Source organism: Gorilla gorilla, chromosome 3 (assembly GCF_029281585.2).
Source record: "Gorilla gorilla gorilla isolate KB3781 chromosome 3, NHGRI_mGorGor1-v2.1_pri, whole genome shotgun sequence".
Lineage (NCBI taxonomy): Eukaryota > Metazoa > Chordata > Mammalia > Primates > Hominidae > Gorilla > Gorilla gorilla.
The window spans coordinates 162995321-163016724 of NC_073227.2; the positions used below are offsets into that span (position 1 = coordinate 162995321).

The following is a 21404-nucleotide window of genomic DNA, read 5'->3' on the forward strand; positions in this document are numbered from 1 at the left end:
CTTTCAGGTACATTCAGAAAAACCTATATATTTCTCTTTGACAAATATTTCTTACAACTGAGTACATGTAAATACTCTACCACCTTCTACCTTACTATACTCGCTTTTTCCCATAAAAAAGGGAGTTTCTATTGATAGTTATCAGTAAGTCAAAAAAAAAAAACCTGGCATATTAGTCCACTTTGGGGCTTTGGTTTCTCAAGACAGGAAAAATATGAACAAATTTTGTTTTTTATTTCTTTTTTTCTAATTCAAATGAGCTTAAATGTTAACTATTAGCCAACGTTAATACTACTTAAGGGTGCTATTACTCAGTTTGCATTTTCATCTCTACCTCAATCCAGGTGAAACATTCATAAAGTATTTCTCAAAAATACAGCAACAAAAATATCATAGTCTCTTTAACAGAATTTAGGGTCATTATGAGGTTCAATTGTTTCATTTTCTACTTTATATAACTGTTGAACTTTTGAATTCTGCCAATAGTCAAGCTGTTTACAGAAGTACACACTGTAACATAATTTGCTATTTTTAAAAGAATAATTTATGATACCTTTCAAGTGAGGGCTGTGTACCTGCATTCTTTGCAGATGTAGATTTATTGGAACAAATTCTAATGTTTTCTCTCCTTTGCTGCTGCTTGATTTGAAAGAGGACCCTGATGGAAACCAGAAATTAAACATTATTAGTAAATAATGATAAATTAATATGTGTGTTAAAAGATAAATTTGACAGAAAAATGTTAAAAGAACTTCAGAAAGAAAAACATATCCTATATTTACGAGTTGCTTTTCTTTTAGAAATTCAATATTTTTAAAAATTGTCTCAATTATTCATATAATAATTCTGTAAGGTAAAATAGGGTAGTTTTTTCTTTGTTTTAAGATGTTAAAGTTAGAAATAAAAGAGTTTAAAAAAATCTCCAGTTCTCCTATCTACATAAAATCTATTTATTATTTTTTTTTTCATTTCACATGCAGGAAATGCAGTTCACTTTGAGTAAGTAGAGTAATTGCTTCCACACCTGTTTCCTTGCTAAGTTCTGTCAGAATGTCTTGGTACATATTCACCATTTGATCACAGTGAGTAAGGACATTTTTTCGCAGATTGTCCCAATGTGGAGAAAGCTCACCAAGTTCTTTTATCTCCTGGTTTCTGTTAAGAGTGGAAGAGAAGAGAAACTTTATTTTTATCTTAAATCCATAAACACATAACCCTTAGTCAGAGTTGTCAAGATAATAAGAAATTATTTCATCATAATTCCCAGGAAAGTTCTATGAGCTTATTAGCTTAAATATTTTTTAAAAATTATTTTAGCACAAAAAATATGAATAGCTTAACCACACAAACAAAAACATTATGTCAAAGGGCAAAAAATTAGAAATGTTAAATTCCCTGATTAATTTTTCACAAAGATGGCAGACTTCCTATTCTTATATACATAGGGAAGACATTTAGTTAAAAAGCAAATTGTAAAACCTCTATGTAAAGATGGCTAAGTTTTTAAGTTTCAACTGTACAAAATCAAAGAATGTGGAAAGGGCTACCTGACCATGTTGGAAGCAAACATGAGATACTTAGGTAATTCAGTTTATATATAATATAGTTACAAATATTTTTTTAAAAAAACAAAAGCCCGGCCGGGCCCGGTGGCTCAAGCCTGTAATCCCAGCACTTTGGGAAGCCAAGGTGGGAGGATCACCTGAGGTCAGGAGTTCAAGACCAGCCTGGCCAACATGGTGAAACCCCATCTCTACTAAAAATACAAAACTTAGCCAGGCGTGGTGGCGCGTGCCTGTAGTCCCAACTACTCAGGAGGCTGAGGCAGGAGAATCGCTTGAACTCAGGAGGTGGAGGTTGCAGTGAGCCAAGATTGTGCCACTGCACTCCAGCCTGGGTGACAGAGTAAGACTCCGTCTCAAAAAAAAAAAAAAAAAAAAAAAAAGCCCAGATAATAAATAAATGGTATTGTCATGTATGGTTTTATTGGCTTCAGTTTCTGCCAAAAGGACAATGTATGAAACTACTGTATGTGTATGCGTTGCTCCCTCTTTATCAAAAAGAAGAGCTAACCATGTCATTTAGGCTTCAATTATTAACTTTTATCTAAATCTCTACCCTTTAGCCAAGTTAATTTAAATCATCAGAATGCCTTTTTAAAATTATAGTGATAAATGGTCCAATATGCTGCTTGGTTAGATCTCTTATTCATTTCTGTAACCTTTTACCAACAACATTTTCATGAGGCTAATTTAACCAGTAATAATGAAGCTTCTTTGCTATTTTGGCCATGAAACATGCTAAATACCAAGCTAATAAATTCATGAGCTGTAGAATCTTTAACATTCTGTTAAATGCAAGAATAATGGATGGTGTGCAAAAATGTGACTTGCTTTCAAATGGTTGTAGCTGTCTTTGTTTTGTTCCAATGGGATTGCAATTTAGAATTGCTGCAATTATCATCTGAGGTCTTTATCATTTTTGTGAACATTCATCTCACTCTCAACTTTTCCAAAGATTAGTATTCATGATGAAACACTCATGGGAGAAAAAGTAATTAATCAATAAATAATAGAGTAAAGAAAAAAAAATCATGACCAAAAGAGAGACAAAGAGAAGGTAGAAGATTGGGGAGTTGAATTCTGTTTGCACTCAAATGGCAGGATGTACAAGTTCAGGAAAAAAGCAACAACCACCAAAGCAAACAAGTAATTCCAAAAGATTGATATATCCAAGTCTAGAAGAATCTGAGCAATTAGGTTGAATCTGAGATATACAGCAAGTATAATATATCAACTTAATATGCAAAGTTTCAGCTTTGCTTTCAGTATACAGTTATAATGAAAATATTAGCTAACAATTTTTATTTAATACTAATAGATGCACCATACAGTTACAATTTATATTATCTCTAAATTATTATCAGAAAGAATAAGTAAAGGGGGGATGACGAGGAAGGTAGAAGAGTGATAGTGAAGCCCCTGACCACATTCTGAGATACTGGGGGTGGTGTACATTTCCTTGCCTAAGATAAGTTTGGCAAAATGTAATCAGAAAAGTTTAGTATTCTGTGAGGAGTATCTTGATACAAGCTGTGAGGACTCCATAACTTTTGTTTAAAATTTATTGCACTCTTCCATTATGCCACAATTTATATAGAGAAGTATACTGATGAACCTGTTTGTTCTAAGAGATGACAGTAAAAAAGGTACGCATTCTGAAAAGGACAAACAACTAGCATACTGTCTCTCCGCATTGAGAAAAGTTCCAATATAGGAGAAATATATGATAAAAGTGTAATAAACCAGACAGAGTAATGAAAACATTGCAAAACAAAATGGGGCAGAGTAAGAGAGTCACTGCATTTTTTAAAAAGAAATTAATAAGCACATTAATTTCATTAAAGTAAAGAAGAGGTACATTCATACATTAAAATAGATGAGGATAGAAGATAACTTGGTTCATGAAAATTGGTAAACTTTCCAATCAGGAAGGCTAGGGCTATTTATTCATAATGACATTTTCATTTGTCACTCAATGTTCAAAAAACTTCCTAGATTAAAACCTTTCCTTGGCATCTCAATTCAGATTCTCTAGGAGCACAGCCTGAGATCAAGCAATGCTAGGACAACCACAAGGAAGTAAAAAAATAAGTGATACAGGGAAGAGAAGAAAGCAGCCACAAGGTGGTACATGACTGAGCTGGGGAGAACTTCACAAGAAAACATAGCTGGTTATTTGGTCATGTGAAACAAATCTAAAGAAGTCATCTGGAAACTTTGTACCTTGGAATAGTTAGTCAGAGGGACATTTATATGTCAGTTGCTTGCCATACTCTATGTTTCATCGATAAAGATTCATCCTACAGGTCATTAAGTCCTCTGCCTTTATGATTTTATAATCTGCCCCTTTGTGTAGCCACTGGAGAAACAATACTCTAATGGAGATAGAACTTTCCTGGGTGTGTCCCTATATCACAGTTGCCAAAACTACTGTGAATCCTTCCATGGTGGTTGCTACTGGGGATACGCTAATGCCTGGTCTTCACCTTGAGAGAAGTGATATAGTTAATGGTGTTAAGAGATAAGGTGACAGTGGTGGCAATACCTGAGGCTCACCATTGAGCAAGTGGTCAAAAATGTGAAGACATGTTAGGATTATAAGGATTTAATCCTTAGGATTAGGATTTAGCCAATGTAGAAAAGCACACAAACTGGGCCCAGGACAGACAACCCCGTGTACAACTCAGATGTACTTGTACCATCTGAGTTGATAACCCGATAGCATACAAAACAAGATCCCTCACATCTTTCCCAAGAGGAGAGTTTAAGTACAGTCCTTTAGAGTGATGGCAATGTGCGATTCCCCAGAGACTTAAAAGAGCAGTAATAAATCCAGCCACTATATCCAAGCTTCCAACTAGTCCCTGGGGCCTTAATTGATATTCATCACCTGTCTCCTTTACCACTAATCCCAGATTTTCCGCCATACTCTACCAGCATTTCAGCTGGTCGGAGTTGCTGCTGGGTGTTGCAGACCTAAATCCTGATGAATTAAGCCCTTAGTTTCTTGCTTCTATGGAGTCTTGCTTGCTGCAATTTCTCCTTCCCATCAGGGCATGGAGTACTTCTAAGTTTCAGACATATTTTTCCTTGCTCAGATTTTGTGGCAGTAGCCCTATCTCCTCATGGTGGTGAGTATGGATATCTCACACCATCTTTTTTGGTCTATTGTCATGAGGAACACATAGTAATCAGATCACAGATAGAACCAATCACAGCTTCCACTTAAGTGGGATTCTAATTGTGTCCCCTGACTGAACAGCACTGCTCCCCTGACTCCACCACAAGAACCAGGATTCTAACTGGCAAAGTATAAGGTTGTAGGGAAAGGGAGTGCAAATACCACAAGTGGATCACTGCTACTGATTATAGGAAGGGCCTACCCTTAGTCCCAGAACTGTTGAGTCCTGGGTATGATAAATATAGCATTCTACATCAGTGATTGGTTTGGCATATTTCCCAATCCTAGAAGGCAGTACCTCAATTCTAAGGTTTTTCCTCATGCTGGTGTTTTGGCTGAACTTTTCATGATTAATATTATTCCACTGTACCATCAGGCCTATGGCTGTTGTGTGCTGAAACACATTATGACTATAAGCTCACTGTTGTGCCTTCTTTGATACAGCAGCAAATGTCCCTTAGTAGAAGCAATATTATGTGGGGCACCATATCATTGGATTAGGCATTCTTAGGCTATCGGATGTGGATGCCAGTGAAGGCACTGTGAGAAGAAATGCAAACACATATCTAGACCATAATTCACCCACTTAGGACAAATTGCTGCCCACTACAAAGTGGAGAGGATGCAACTTAATTTGCCTGCCACCCAACAGGTGTTGGGTCTCTATCGTACCCCAGAGGAATGGTACCATCTCAGTGGCTCATTGTGAGTCTGTTTCTGGCATTTAATAGTTAGAAGTGACAATAGCTATATTAGCTTTGGAAAGGGAGGCCATGTCCTGGATCCATGCATATTCCCTGCCTCTGTCACTAAGATCTAGGTCCAACCACAATAGATCATTATCTTCATGGGTCTATTGCACAAACCCTGGAGTAACTGAGAAAGGAGGCTGGCTAATATCCACTGGACACGTGACAATGTCCACCTGGTAGTAGAAAGCTTCCTCTACAGTATTTTATGTCTGATAGGCGTGATTTTGATTGTGCTCACTCCTACAACCCCATTCACATGTCTCTTGCTCATATTCCTTGTATTTTATTTTCTAGTCTTATTTCTTTCAGGCCCATCAGATTATTAGCTCTGCCAGTGCTCAATATACATATGCACCTCAGGTTACCTCCTTCTCTACATGAAGCGAATACCAAGTAAACGGTTTGCTGATCTTCCCACTGGGTAAATTTCCTTCATTATTGACCTTGAAGTCCACCCAACATGTCAGGCTGACCCATTTTTATACCAGTGCAAGTTCTTTCCTCTTCCGTGAGTGAGTCACAGGGAACTCCCGAGGGTGCGAGTTGAGAACGAACCATCGGTGCAGTAGGACAGATGATAGAAGACTCTGGGACACCTCTTCATGATATATGGTCATACATTGTGGATCTGCTTGAGCCCAAATGTATGGAGCCAATGGATCCAATGTTCCAAATGTATCACTCCTATGTAACAATACATTATTTCTATGCCATACAGTGGGATAAATCAATACCAGGTTCTCAATGGGCAGCTCAAGTCACAGAGTCCCTTTGTGTCCCATCATCAAGGGTTCAGTCTCTACTAAAGCCCAGCATTACAACAGGAGCTATTTTTCAAATGAGAAGTGGCTACCTGAGGCAGTAAGCACTAGTACATTCCAGAACTCTAAAGGTCTGTACTGACACTTTCCTATTTGCTTTTCCTAAAGATTCCACATAGCAGAGTTGTTTCTCACCACAGACACTTTCAGCCCCATTGGCTCTCCTTGGTAACCCCAGGATTTGTAATACAGTCTGGATCTTCCGGGATGTCCTTCTTGAATGGGCCCCACTTGTCACATTCTGCTGTTTAACTCAATGTTTTAACATACATTTATAAAGGGGTTGATTAGCGGCTGGTTAAGCACTAGACAAAAGGTCTTAATGATAGGTGAATCATAAATATAGTTCAAAGCACATCAATTCTTTTTTCTTTTTTGAGATGGAGTCTCGCTCTGCAGCCCAGGCTGAAGTACGGTGGTGTGATCTCAGCTCACTGCAACCTCCACCTCCCTGGTTCCAGTGATTCTCCTGCCTCAGCCTGCCATGTAGCTGGGACTACAGGCGCCTGCCATCACGCCTGGCTAATCTTCGTATTTTTAGTAGAGATGGGGTTTCACCGTGTTAGTCAGGCTGGACTCGAACTCCTGACCTCAGGTGATCCACCCGTCTCAGCCTCCCAAAGTGCTGCGATTACAGGCGTGAGCCACCACGCCCGGCCAAGCACATTAATTGTTTATTTGTATAGATGAAAAAAGACCTTTATTGTGTATGTACACATATGTGTTATATTACTTATTTTCCTCATTATTTGTCATCGTACCACAATATGTTAGAGGTGTGGCAACCAGATATGCCAGTTTACACCTGTTATTCCACTGTAATTATTAATACCTACTTTTATTCTCAAAAAATTTATACTAGATTGTCTAAGTTATAGGATATCAGAGTTCATATAAGATTCATAAACTCCCAGGATGCTACGGTTGGAAAGAAGCTCAGAGAATAACCTGAAACCTCTTGTTTCACAGATGGAGAAGCTAAGGTAAAAACTGCTTGTTTATCTCAGAGTCACTAGAATACCATAAAGCTTTTAGACTGTAATCCCCAAACCCACTGTTCCCTTACCTCATATTATTCTCCACTGCACAACAAAGAAACACAAGACAAACAGCAACAAAAATAAAAACAAACAGCAAACAAACTGAGTGTACTTAATGAATGTAGGTTGTGAGTGGGATTTGGAACCTGGGCTGTTGATTTACAGAATTACATTTGTAAACTTTCATGTGCTTTAAAAACTAAACCTGAACAAAAGAGAAATTATTATTTGGAATTTTTAACTCCTGGATATTTTTAGTTTGAATGGCATGCCTACCAGTTACTACACGATAACTGAAATTTTCTAAAACATATTCAAGAGCATAGTGGTGTCCAGCATTATAAGACCCAAAGATAACAGCACCCTGTGGTCCAGCCCCTGCATGTTGCTTCACTGATATAAGAAGCAACCTGCACTTTGGGAGGCCAAGGCGGGCAGATCACGAGGTCAGGAGATTGAGACCATCCTGGCTAACATGGTGAAACCTTGTCTCTACTAAAAATACAAAAAATTAGCTGGGCTTGGTGGCAGGCGCCTGTAGTCCCAGCTACTCGGGAGGCTGAGGCAGGAGAATGGTGTGAACCCAGGAGGCGGAGCTTGCAGTGAGCTGAGATTGTGCCACCGCACTCCGGCCTGGGCAACAGAGCGAGACTCCGTCTAAAAAAAAAAAAAAAAAAGAAGGAATCTGACACTAATGTTGTAATTAAACAGTTGCATACCATTACAAAGTCTTTGGCATGGGTAGCAAAGGAGATTAGCTACATAAATGCTTTTTTTAATTCATATAAAACAGGTTTTAGAATACTCCTATCTGCAAACATTCTCATTTTACTCACAGTCACAACAGCTTCTACTTTCAAATGTTCTCTCTTTCAATCACTACTTTGCAACAACAAAATAATTCTTCCTGGAAAATCCACCCCCTTGCTAAACACATACAATCTCATGAATTCATTGCTTTACTCTCACTAGAGTTCTATCTCCAAAACAAATCTTCTAACCTGTCTCTAGCTTCTCCCAGTTCTCCAAGAGTCCAACAAGTTGATGCAAGAAGTTAGGGAGAAAAGACTGAATAATAAAATATTAATAAGCTTAGGCCTCTTACACATTAAACACTTTTTGGGACTTACTTCCGTCTGCTCCATTTCCCTTTCCTGACTACAAAAATAAAAGGCAAATTATACAAAACAAATCTCCAAAGGAGACATATAATTGCTAATGTCTATTCAGGAAACATCTAGTGCTCTATAGATCCTGGAATTCCAACAGCAAAGTATCACATTTTTGATACTTGATGAAATATTCATACAGATCTCTGGAAATAACCTTATGAAGTACTTTTTGTCTATATGGATCGTTTTGTCTTACTGTGTTTAAATATTTCAAAAACACATGCTTTTTATTTTCAGTAAAATTGCAAGTTCCTGGAAGTCATTATATACTCCGAACCTTCCACAATGTAGAACACCCTACTAATTATATGACATGTTTAAAACACAAGCTATTTAAAAACATGAAGAGAAAATGAGATTAAAAACCAAAACAAAACAACTCTGTGAATAAAGAGAAATAATTAAGTACAGAGTGAATCATAGAAGAACTGGGAGAAAAGTAACCAAATGTGCTTTAATATTGTTACATATAATGCATAAAATATTGGCAGGAATATTAAACAGATAAGCATTTTTTAAACTTTATTCCTTATACCCCTGGGGCTGTTGTAGGTATAGGGACCCAGAAAGTGTTGGACAAATTAGGGCAAGTAAATGAATAGGCCTCAGGTTCTTTCCTTTACTGTACCCACCCAGTAGCTCCAATTATATCTCTTTAATTTACATTGGAATTCTGTGTACAATTCTGTTTGGAAAATAAACGGTACTGGGGCAAAAAAAAACAAAAAAAGAAGAAACAGAAGGCTTAAGATCACCAAAATAGAAAACTGTAGCTCTATTTAAAGCTTCTATTTAAAACATAGCATTAAAGCCCACTGATGATATATTCAAGGAGGGATTTCCAACATGGGGCAAATGTGCTTCGAGTCTGTGAGTGGCAGAGACTAGCTTTATTCATCTTTTTGTCCAACCGCAGTCTCCTACCCATGGGAAGTATCCGAGATGGGCTTGTTGACTGAATAAATGAAGTTTGCTTGCAGATTGTTGTTCTTATATTTTCCTAAAATTTAGGATAAAGTCAAAATATAGACTAACCCTAGAGTATAGTGCTAAGCTCTGCCAAGTTTCAATGGAGAAATGAGACATGGTTCGGTCTTCTACCCTTGCATGATGTAGGTCTGTAATCCGAGATTAAGCAAGTCTTCCTTAGGGATAAATATTTGAAAAATTTATCTTCATATGGCATTTCCTATTGTGATGGTTAATGGTACATATCAACTTGGTTGGGCCACAGGGTGCCCAGATATTTGGTCAACGGTATACTGAGTGTTTCCATGAGGAGATTTTTGAGGGAGATTAACATTTGAATCGGTAGCCTCAATAAGGCCCACTGCCCTCTCTAATTTGGGTGGGCCTAATTCAATCGGGTGGAGGCCTGAATAGAATAAGAGACTGACACTTCCCCCAAGTAAGAGAGGAATCTCCTGCCTGACTGCCTTCAAACTGAGACTTTGCCTTTTTCCTGCCTTTGGACTCAGACTGACACACTCGACTGGAACTACACCATTGGCTCTATTGGGTCTCCAGCTAGCCTACTCACCCTGCAAATATTGGGACTTGTCAGCTTGCATAATGATGTAAGCCAATTCTTTCTAATAAATTGTGTGTGTGTGTGTGTGTGTGTGTGTGTGTGTGTGTGTGTGTGTTCTATTCTGTTTCTCTTTGGAACCCTGACCCATACACTAACTATGCTGGGATTCCATCACACTGATTTCTCTCTGCTTAGTGCATAAGCAGCTGAGAGACAGGCCAGTTGGTGATGGTAGGAGGGAGATGGAAGAAAATCATCTAGAATATAGTTTAGGCTCCTCCGTGGGCTTTTATCCCTCCTACCACATTTTACAAATACTCTCCTGACTTGTTCAAAAGAAAAACAACTATAGTGATGTTCAACTTGTCTAAGGGACATGCACAAGAAATCTCTTTAGTTCTGAGGCCAACATTCTGTGTGCAAGCACCTATGATATTGGAAGTGAGAACCAAAATTGGTAAACTTTAAAAATCTGGGTATATAAATTCAAAAATGTCAGAAATTATGGAAGGTAATTATTGTAATAATGAGTATCTGAAAATAATAGATAATTCATTTACGGAAAAGTCGTAAGACAAAATAGCTTGATAAAAATGTATACAGCAAAGGATATAGCCCAGTATGAGAGATATAAAAGTGTTATTTGAGACTGTTATAATTTAAGTAAATAGAAATATTTTTCCACAATGAGCTCTATAATACCATTTTTAAAAATAAAAATAGCTGTAGAACTTAAATAAAGCCTTTTGGTAGTTATTACACAGTAAAACTACACATGGTATGTATGGGTAGAAAGTTTAACAGCCAAGATGCTTTCATTCATTAAACAAAATTAGACCTTAAATCAAACTTAAAAGAAGTCATAAAAAATTTATTCAGTAGGACAAAAATTAAATACTAAACAGTCAGTGAAGAATAGACTACATAAATGACTGGTAGGTGGCTTCAATTTCATAAAGTGGTTGGGTGACACCATAAAACTGAGCAAAGTTCAACTGGATGTCAGGTTTCACAGTATATTCAGCCTACAATTCAAAATGTCTGTGCTTTAACCCATACATGGATAAAAATTGCATCCATAAATCATGGGCTTATTTTTTAAAATACATTCTTATAAATGACAATGTGGTTAATGTTGCAAGCCATGAGCCACTATTTCAGGGAAAAACAACTGAATATTCCAAGTGGTCATTCACTTGAAGTTAAAAGAACTGCTTATTGTACTATATACACAATAAAGCCTCAAGTTATATACAAAGACTGACAGTTGGAACACAGTTATTACAGGATTTAGTTGCAATCACAAAATCTGTTTGTATCTGATAAACAGCCAGATTCTATAATTTAATTTTATGTAACTGCATTAGAAAAAAATGGAGAACAATGAGTATGTCTTTTTCCAGACTAAGAATCTATTTGCTCTTGTTGATAAAGTTAAATTGGTATTTATTTACTTCTAAATAACATCAGTTTACCCTTCATAGTTTGCTTTAAAGTTATTAAACATGGCCAGCATTTATGTTTTAGTATTTTAAAGCTTAGTGCTCCACTTATTGTCTAAAGCAGTGGTAGTTGCATTGTGTGAAGGTTTCTCACAAATCCACATATGTTCATTACATGCCTTTTCATTCTAAGTAGCCGTGGAAATTATGAAATGTACTTAAAAGCTGTTTAAACAAGACAGAGTGCTAGCATTCTCATCACATTTTAATAATTTGTGCCCAAAATTTCAGAAATAGAGAACATTTCTGGATACCACCCCTTTAAATTCCTCTAACCCTGGACTTGGATGGAGGATGTTGTCCAGTTTCATAGGTAGAAGGAGTTCACCAGGCTCTATTGGATATTCTATGTCAAATTTGTTTGGTTAGTGGACACCATAAGATTTTCCAGGTGTTATCCCTTTTGATAATCAAGGTTACTTTTGCATAGAAAAGATCCCTTCCTTTGATTTCATAACAATCCTCTGAGATCATTGCCCCACAGCTGCACCAAACAAAATAAAAAATTCAGTCGTACTAGGTATATTTCAAATGTTCAGTAGCCACATGACTATCCTATAGGATGGTACAGTACAGAGCATTTCTATCATCACAGAATGTTCTTTTGGACAATATCACTCTACACAAATGACTGAGAAGTACAGTGACTTGGTTGATGTCACATTGCCAGTAGGTAGATTCAGGACATGTACTCACTTCCTAGGAATTCAAATCCTGTTATCTTTTTTATTTAAATTCTTGGGGGAGTACAGTTTCTCCTATGAAAGTGTCTCGGAATAGAAGGACAAGATTAGAGGCTCCCACCTGAGGGACTCATCTGAATGTAACTTTCATATGGCTCAACAGAGCCGGTTCAAATATTTTCTTTGAATATGCATTGGACAGACAGTCTTGGCTATAGCGACTGCTGGAAAGCCAACCAACATAACAAAATTTTTATTTTACTTTCTAGTTATTTAACAATTACTTATATAGTGCTTATTCTATGTCTGCTACTATTCTGAACACTTCACAAATATTCACTCATTTGCCATTCATAACAATTCATTGAAATAGGCACAATTATTATCATTCTCATTTTAGAAATGAGAAGTTAACCAGAGAAGTTAAGCGATTCACTCCTGGTCACCTACCTAGTGAGTGGCAGAGATGACATTAAGTCCACGCAGTTTAGCTTTGGAGCCTGTTTTAGTTTGCTAAGACTGCCATAAGAAAATATCATGGACTTGGCGGCTTAAACAACAGAAATTTATTTTCACCGAGTTCCAGGGGCTACAAGTCCAAGGTCAAGGTGTTAGCAGGTTTGGTTTCTTCTGCAACCCCTCTCGTTGGCTTGCCCATGACAGCCTCTTCACTATATTCACACTATGTCTTTCCTCTGAGTACAAATACTCCCTGGTGTTTCCCTGTGTACCCTCATTTTCTCCTATATGAACATCAGTCAGATTGGATTAGGGCCCACCCTAATGGCCTCTCTTTAAGCTAATCACCTCTTTAAAGACCCTGTCTCCAATATAGTCACATTCTGTAGTACTGGGGCTAGGGCTACAGCGTGTGAATTTGGCAGGGGCAAGGCACGATTCAGCCCAAAACAGAGCTCATGCTTTAAACTGCTATGCTGTGTGGACTCTCTATTAGAAATATAACACAATCCGGCCGGGCGCGGTGGTTCACGCCTGTAATCCCAGCATTTTGGGAGGCCGAGGCAAGTGGATCACGAGGTCAGGAGATCGAGACCATCCTGGCTAACATGGTGAAACCATGTCTCTACTAAGAAATACAAAAAATTAGCCAGGCTTGTTGGCAGGCACCTGTAGTCCCAGCTATTCAGGAGACTGAGGCAGGAGAATGGTGTGAACCTGGGAGTAGTGAGCCAAGACTGCACCACTGCACTCCAGCCTGGGTGACAGAGCAAGACTCCTCAAAAAAAAAAAAAAGAAATATAACACAATCCCTCTCCCACTAGAAACCTTAGCAGAGAACATCTATCTTGACATTACCAATCTGAGGAAAACACAAAACAAAACAAACACCAAATTTCTATCTTGCCCACAAGGATTGAGTAGATAGTATGATGCCAGCCTTTTCGTTTTTCACATTAAATTCCAATGGGCCTAAGAAAGGAGGTTTTTTTGATGTTACTATAGCTCTTTTTAAATAAATTACAGATGCTGCAGCTATTTACCCTAGATCAGTCTTGACCAGTAGAACTCTTCTTGATGCTGGAAATGTTCTATATCTGTGCTACCTAGTATGATAGGTACTAGCCACATGTAGCTGTTTGGTACTTAAAATGTAAGCAGGTGACTGAGAAACTAAATGTTTAATTGTATTTAATTTTTAAAAATTAAAATAAGTTTAAATAGCCACATGCGGCAAGTGACTATGGTATGGGATAGTTCAGTTCTAGATGATTCAGCTAAGAGTCAATGAGGTCCTTTCCTTCTTAACCTGGTGCTTATCCACTATTTCTTTTCTTGTTTTTATTTTTGTTTTTTTGAGATGGAGCCTCACTCTGTCACCCAGGCTGGAGTGCAATGGCACGATCTTGCCTCACTGCAACCTCTGCCTCCTGGGCTCAAGCCATTCTCCTGGCTCAGCCTCCCAAGTAGCCAGGATTACAGGTGGGTGCCACCACACTCAGCTAATTTTTGTAGTTTTAGTAGAGACAGGGTTTCACCATGTTAGCCAAGCTGGTCTTGAACTCCCGGCCTCAGGTGATTCACCTGCCTAGGCCTCCCAAAGTGCTGGGATTATAGGCATGAGCCACCACGCCCAGCCCTTACCCACTATTTCTTACACCAATGAATTATACTTATCTATTCAGTTATGCAGGCCAGAATGCTTGAGTCATCCTTGACATTTACCTTCTAAATGTAATCCATCACCAAGTTCTGTTGATTTAGTTCCTTACAAAAGCTGAAATTTATGTACATGACTACCCTGGTCTAAGCCACCATCATCAAAAGCCTAGGCACCCATAGTATCTCCTAACTTGTTTTTCCCTCTACACTTTTGTCCCATTTTCCAAATGTAATCATGTTGCCCTGTGCGAACAATTTCAATTGTTCTTAGGGAAAATATATTATTGAGTGCTTATTATATGTTAGGTATTGTGCTAAATTCCAAGAATAATACAAACAACAAAATTGAGGAATTATTTTTATGTTGCTCAGCAGCTCCTAACTAATCTGAAGCCTGAGTATTATTCCGAAATCAGTGTCTCAGCTCCAAACACACCAGCTTTCTGGACAGACGGCATGCCCTGTCTGCTCTTCTGTCCATTGAGAATTCGTGGCGTAGTATAGTCAGCATATCTATGAAGTGTGCTAGGTTTGTAAGCCAGAGGAGACTAAAATAAATCACAGACTCAGATTTGTATCTGAGACAGAACCAACTTTCAGCTGAAATGCAAAAGAACTATCATAGCAGCTCTGATACATTGTTTTACCATGTATATGGTTCTTTACATAAATGTTAGGCATGGTTTCCACATTTTAAAGGCATATGAATCTGTGAACCACATTTTTTTTTATCAATAGTTTATTTTAAACCTCACAATAACCATGTGCATATAGTATTTAGTCTCTTTTCTACAGCTGAGGAAACTGAAAATTAGAGCGGCTAGGTAAATTGGGCCATGTCATATAGCTATTAAGTGGCTATGGGGCAGCCAGGTTTCAAACCCAGGGCTGTTCCACACATATGTGCATGCACACACACACACACACACACACACACACACTATAGTCATAAGTGCTAGACTCTCTTGATCACTCAATTACTATAGTAGCTCTGCCAAACAAATGATAGTGGTATAACCAAAAAATAAAATAAAAATCAGGAAATTGAGAGATTAAATAGTGTTCTATAAATTTTAACTATGTGCCAAGTAGTAGACACATATTTTTAATGAGGTTTATATTTATTCTCATTCTGTACTTTTGTCATTTCCATATACTTTTCCCTCCTCCATTCACTTGAAATACAAAAATCTTGGCACAATTGAAAAAAATGTGCTTCTAAATGAGTTTTGCCTTATTCTTTCCTGTGGGGATATTTTAATATCCAAATAGAAGAATAAAACACGTATTTCTATCACCAGCTTGGGGACACTAAGTGCTCTACAGGACCTCTCATTAAGTGATACCAAGAATCCATAACAATGAACTTAATGACACACAGCATCTGCCCTCAATACTAGGAGTTGGTAGGGCAAACATACTTTACATGATGAATACCATACCACATGGTATTCTAATTGTGCATCAACATTGCATAAAGAAGAATGAACAGAAGAAATAATATTAATCAGGTGTGAGTCAATGGTAGAGCCCTGATGTGATAACTTTAATGCATATTTTTTTTGGATCCTTAGTTCTTTGTTCTTAGAGCAAGCAAGAAAGAGAAACAGAGAAAGAGACAGAAACCTACACACACATTTACGAAGTTTATTTGATATATATGAGATTAAACCGAGTAGCTGCTCCCTATTGCTTTTCCCACTAATCAATGTTTCTTTAAATTCAGTAAAGATTTTCACTGTGCATTTGTTTTACCTAAGTATTCAAATGCCAACAGATATCCCAAATGCATGTGCTTCAGCCATGCCAAAAAAAATCAAGACACAAGGCGAGGCTGGAGAAATAGCTAGATATAAAATCATGCCTACCTTGTAGGCCAAGTGAAGGGGAATCCTTGTCTGATGATAAAAATATTTTGACAAAATACATAAATTAAATCTTAGAATGTCAAATCATGCTAAATGGAGAGTCTAGGTCACTATGTAATATAATCCTACTATGTTTTGCATAATGAAGATGTTTTTGATATAGAATTCACCTAAATAAATCTGAATTTAATTTGGAGTTTTTAATATATATTTTTAATATTTTTAAAAGGTATTCTTGAAGTGCTATCATTTTGAAATAAAATGAACCATCATTTAAATTATAGTCACAAAATGTTTTAAGATATAGAATCAGAAAATAAAATATCTTCTGTCTCTCAGAATAGCTTTACTGCTTAGAAAACCAATTCTACATTATATGAAAACATTTAAGTAAACACAGAGAATGTGTCTCTTTAACATATTTCCTTGTGCAGCAACTAGGATTTCAAAGCTGGGATTTTAAAGACTCTTATTGGCCATCTTCTTCATATATAATAATATGAAATGATCAAAATATAGATTTAGGATATAGATACATACATAGATATATTTATCACTGTTCTAAAATATAGCTCTAAAATATATAATACAGAATATCTGAAGTATTTAGTGCTAAACAAAATGTATATGTTTATCACTGAAAAAATATTTTATCACCATGAATCTAGTATACATACAACATTTGCAAACTGTGATATCCAAGATAAGGTGTGTGTGTTCTCTCAAAGAACTGGCCCATAAAATGTTATATTTAAAGTTCATATGTCACAAACTCGACTGTGTTTTTTATACTAAAGTGACAGTTAACATTAAGTGTCAACTTGATTGGATTGAAGGATGCAAAGTATTGTTTCTGGGTGTATCTGGGTGTTTCTGGCTGTTACCAGAAGAGATAACATTTGAGTCTCTGGGCTGAGAGAGGAAGACCCACCCATAATGTGGGTGGGCACCATCCAATCGGCTGCCAAAGTGGCTGGAAAAAGCAGGCAGAAGAAGGTGGAAGAAGCTACTGAGTTTCTGAGTCTTCCAGCCTTCATCTTTCTTCCATGCTGGATGTTTCCTGCTCTCGAACATCAGACTTCAATTTCTTTGGCTTTTGACTCTTGGACTTACACCAGTGGTCTGCCAGGGGCTCTCTGGCCTTTGGCCACAGGCTGAAGGCTGCACTATTATCTCCCCTACTTTTGAGGTTTTGGGGCTGGGACTGAGCCACTAAAGCCTTCCTTGCTCCTCAATTTGCAGAGAGCCTATTGTGGGACTTCACTTGTGATCATGTGAGTCGATTCTCCTTAATAAACTCCCTTTCATATATACATATTCCTATTAGTTCTGTCCCTCTAGAGAACCCTAATATACACAAAAATATATATATATGTATAAGTATATATATAAATATGTATATATATTATGCAATTTAAGAAAGGCTTTAAGTTCATTGTTTGGAATATTTGTATCCTTTCCTCTAAAGTCCTTGTATTATATGCTAGAAAGATCCTCCCACCTCACTTCCCATTTATTGAATTAATGATGAAAATTCTATATAGGAATGAAAGGGGGCAGGAGAAAAAGAGAAAAAAATATGACATAGATCAAATTAATTTTCTCCTGGGAACTTTTATTGGTTATGAGGTTCATTTGCACTGAAATATTTCTAGGTGTTACTTTAAAACATTTTGTGCTCATGATAGGTTTTCTAACACTATTTTAGGCCTAGGAATTTATACTTTTTTGATAAAGCCAATATTTTGTGGCTACCACAGTCTCTCATCTGAACATAGAAAGGTGCACATGATATAACAAAACATTTGTAGCTGTCATGGAGTTTAAGTTATATATGTCCCATCATTTTATCTAGTAACTAACATACTTCAATGTAGGCTGAGCACAGCAAACCTTTGAAATAGTACAAAATTTGAAGAAAATACTCAAACAAAATATATGGCAACATTAAAACATACTGTAAAAGTTTTACTGGTGGTAGTTTGGCAAGACCTACATAACTTGTCTGCACTCAACCCAAGCTTGAAGGACTATAAAGTTTGAAGCACTATGAATACAAACAAACACACTCACATATAAGTACACACACACACACAGACCTTAAATACACATAGGATCTCTATGCTGTTTTCAACATAGAGAAACTGTTGCTGTTGCTCTCTTCCTTGCACCCATAATTACTCCACAATAAACCAGCTGCCATTTCTCCCATTTCTCAATTATGCTAGATCAAATAGGTTGTTTTTTGATAGTTAGTCCCTTACATATCATGATTATGGAATAATTTATCAAACTTCTCAAAAAGAAGATGTTATATTCAGTGCTTTAGAGCTAATATTATTTGCCCACTCTTCCCTTCCTAAAAGATAATTCCAATATAATTCTTAAGAGGTTAAATATCAAAGCTGTCTCCAGAAAACTCCTACTGTAAATCTGCATTTTATAACATTTTTAATTAGATTTTGTGCGCCTGCAACATGAGTCATGAATTCTAACGAAAAGAGTAAAGTTGCAGACAGAAAAACCGTTAGTAGATGGTTGCATTATTATAGGAAAGAAACGATGTAGTGTAATATGAGTATGGGGAACAGCAGATATAAAAATTAAATGGACTTGGGATAAATTGTGGAATTAGAATTAGAAATTGATAAAGTAGAATGTGGTTACATGTAGTTAAATAAAAACAAAAGGACATGTTCTACACTCCTACACTGAACTGTTGGGTAGGCAGAGGGTAGTATTATGAACTGAGATAGGAACTAATTGAGGAAGAATGAATTTGAAAGGAAAGAGATAAGTTAAGCTTTAGACACGTTGAGTTGGAGCTAACTGCAAGACAAACAAACAGAAACATTCGGCAGGTGGTTGTGTAGTGGCATCTAGAGCACAGAATACAAGTGAGAGTTGGAGGATTTAGAAAACGATAGCATGCAGGTAATGATGAACTCCATGGCAGTGGATGCAACTGATTACAAAGGGCAAATGGAGTGGGAGAGCTGGGATACTTAGAACCAAGCATGAAGAAACACCAGTCTGTAAGGGAAGGATAGAAAAAGAAGAGTCTACTCTGGAGACACAGAAGGCATAGCAAGGGAGGTCATCTTACTACCAGGAGAATGCGCAGCCACAGCATCTGATGGAAGATTAATTCCAAGAAGCAGTTGAATGCTGCTGGGATGCCAAAAATATGAGGGGTAAGGAGTGCACACTGGATTTAATGATAAAGCTGTCATTGCGCGATTTTTATCATATAGCCCTTTTAACTTCTGACAGTATAAGTAACAAAAAAAGAGATGAAGAAAGAACATTAAAAATATAATCGATAATTTTAAGTTAATGAAAGTTATTACAGCTTTTTACATCTCAGATATAGAATGCAATATATTTTCATGTATTCATGAAAAATTTGAAAAAATTAGGCCAGGCATGGTAACTCACACCTGTAATCCCAGCACTTTGGGAGGTCAAGGCAGGTGGATCACTTGAGGTCAGGAGTTTGAGACCAGCCTGGCCAACATGACGAAACCTTGTCTCTACTAAAACAAAAATTAGCTGGGCATGGTGGTGGGCACCTGTAATCCCAGCTACCTGGGAGGCTGAGGCAGGAGAATTGCTTGAACCCAGGAGGCAGAGGTTGCAGTGAGCCAAGATCACACCACTACACTTCAGCCTGGGCAACAGAGGGAGACTCTATCTAAAAAAAAAAAAAAAAAAGAAAAAAAATTAAACAGTATGTTTCAAGAAAAACTAAATAGAAAAACAGAATATACTTAAAAATTTTAAACCAAGGGTAAAACCAAAATTTTTAACATCTTCAAAAAGAAAATTTTCTGAATAACATTTGGTCAAGGATGGAATAAAACTAAAATTAAAGACTTTCAAAAATACTAAAACGTCAAGGTTTGTGTATGTGATCTAAGATCTGCTCATCACAATTTTTTTTATCACATAGTTTTTAAATAGTTTCTTCATTTAAACAGACAGAATAGAAATAAAAGCAGCATGCAGTCCATGCAGGAAGTCTGTATTTTAAAAAAGATTAAAGATAATAAAGATAAAAAGAAAAAATTAAGACAACAGGAAATGTGGAATTGATAAATCCATAAGAATTTTTTTAAAAGATCAATACAAATCAAATATATTACTTTTTTAAAAAAATGCAAAATCTATAGGAACAAAACTATAAAAGCACATTGTATGTAGAAAAGAAGTCTTGAGCAGACCATATACTTAAATGTAAAAAATGAATATCCAAAGCTATCAGTTCTTTTAAAAGTAATTTTGTTGTTGTTGTCACTGTTTAATTTTCTTAATTACTTTGGTGAAGATAGTGAGGAGACATAAAAAGTTGGCAGTATTACAAGGAGGTGAGAAAGAAATGAAAATGCACTAAATGACATCTACTTTTACAAATGCTAACTAATAAATTCCAAATAACTAACATGTTTACTGTTTAATATTGAACTGATCTCAGAATAAAGTTAAACTTTCTAAGTACAATAGAAAAAATACACATGCAATTTTATAATAAAAATAAATTTTAAATATACAATTAGAGATAATATTTGAAAAATATATATCATGAAATATATACTGAATATATACTAAATATACAAGTAGCTCTTGTAAATCAAAAGGAAAAATAGGAATTTCCCAGTTTCCACATAAGCATTTATGTGTATTTGTGTGGATATTTGTAATAAATATATAGATAAATGTTCAACCACACAGGTAATCAAAAACTATAATTTTAAAAAGTAATAAGAGTTTAAGTTTTGCCTGTGTAATCGATGGAAGTAAAATTGATGCAGACTTTTTGGAGGCAAGCTGAAATATAAAACCAAGGCCCTAAAATACATACACACTTTGTCTCAGTAATTTCACTTATTGTATTTAAACCTAGAGAATACCGAAGATGTACATGAATATGTATTTATGAGGTTTTCTACACTTAAATTATTTATATAATATGTTTAATATATATTGATGTATAATATAAATTTAAGCAACAATTTATATTTCCCTTATGGAGCAGTTCTATGACAGAACATCATATAATCATTACAAATCATACTGTAGGGAAAGATTTGTGAAGGATGTCAGAATATACATGATACACAGGGAAAAATAAAGTTATAAAATGAAGCATAGTGTGATTTTCAATAAAGTAT

At 36.4% G+C, this 21404-nt stretch overlaps 1 protein-coding gene across 8 annotated transcripts in view; it reads right to left on the minus strand.

The window, feature by feature from the left end:
• Positions 1 to 21404, minus strand: part of INPP4B (inositol polyphosphate-4-phosphatase type II B) — an 809117-nt gene that overhangs the window by 179629 nt on the left and 608084 nt on the right. For all 8 annotated transcript variants that reach the window (XR_008679096.2, XM_055384744.2, XM_019025935.4 and 5 more), the window contains 2 exons: positions 1025 to 1155; positions 554 to 658 (listed from right to left, as the gene is read on the minus strand). Coding sequence is in view for 7 of the 8 variants with exons in the window: in XM_055384744.2 (XP_055240719.1) it covers positions 554 to 658; positions 1025 to 1155 (236 nt within the window). In the remaining variant the exon portion in view is untranslated. The remainder of the gene's footprint in view (positions 1 to 553; positions 659 to 1024; positions 1156 to 21404) is intronic.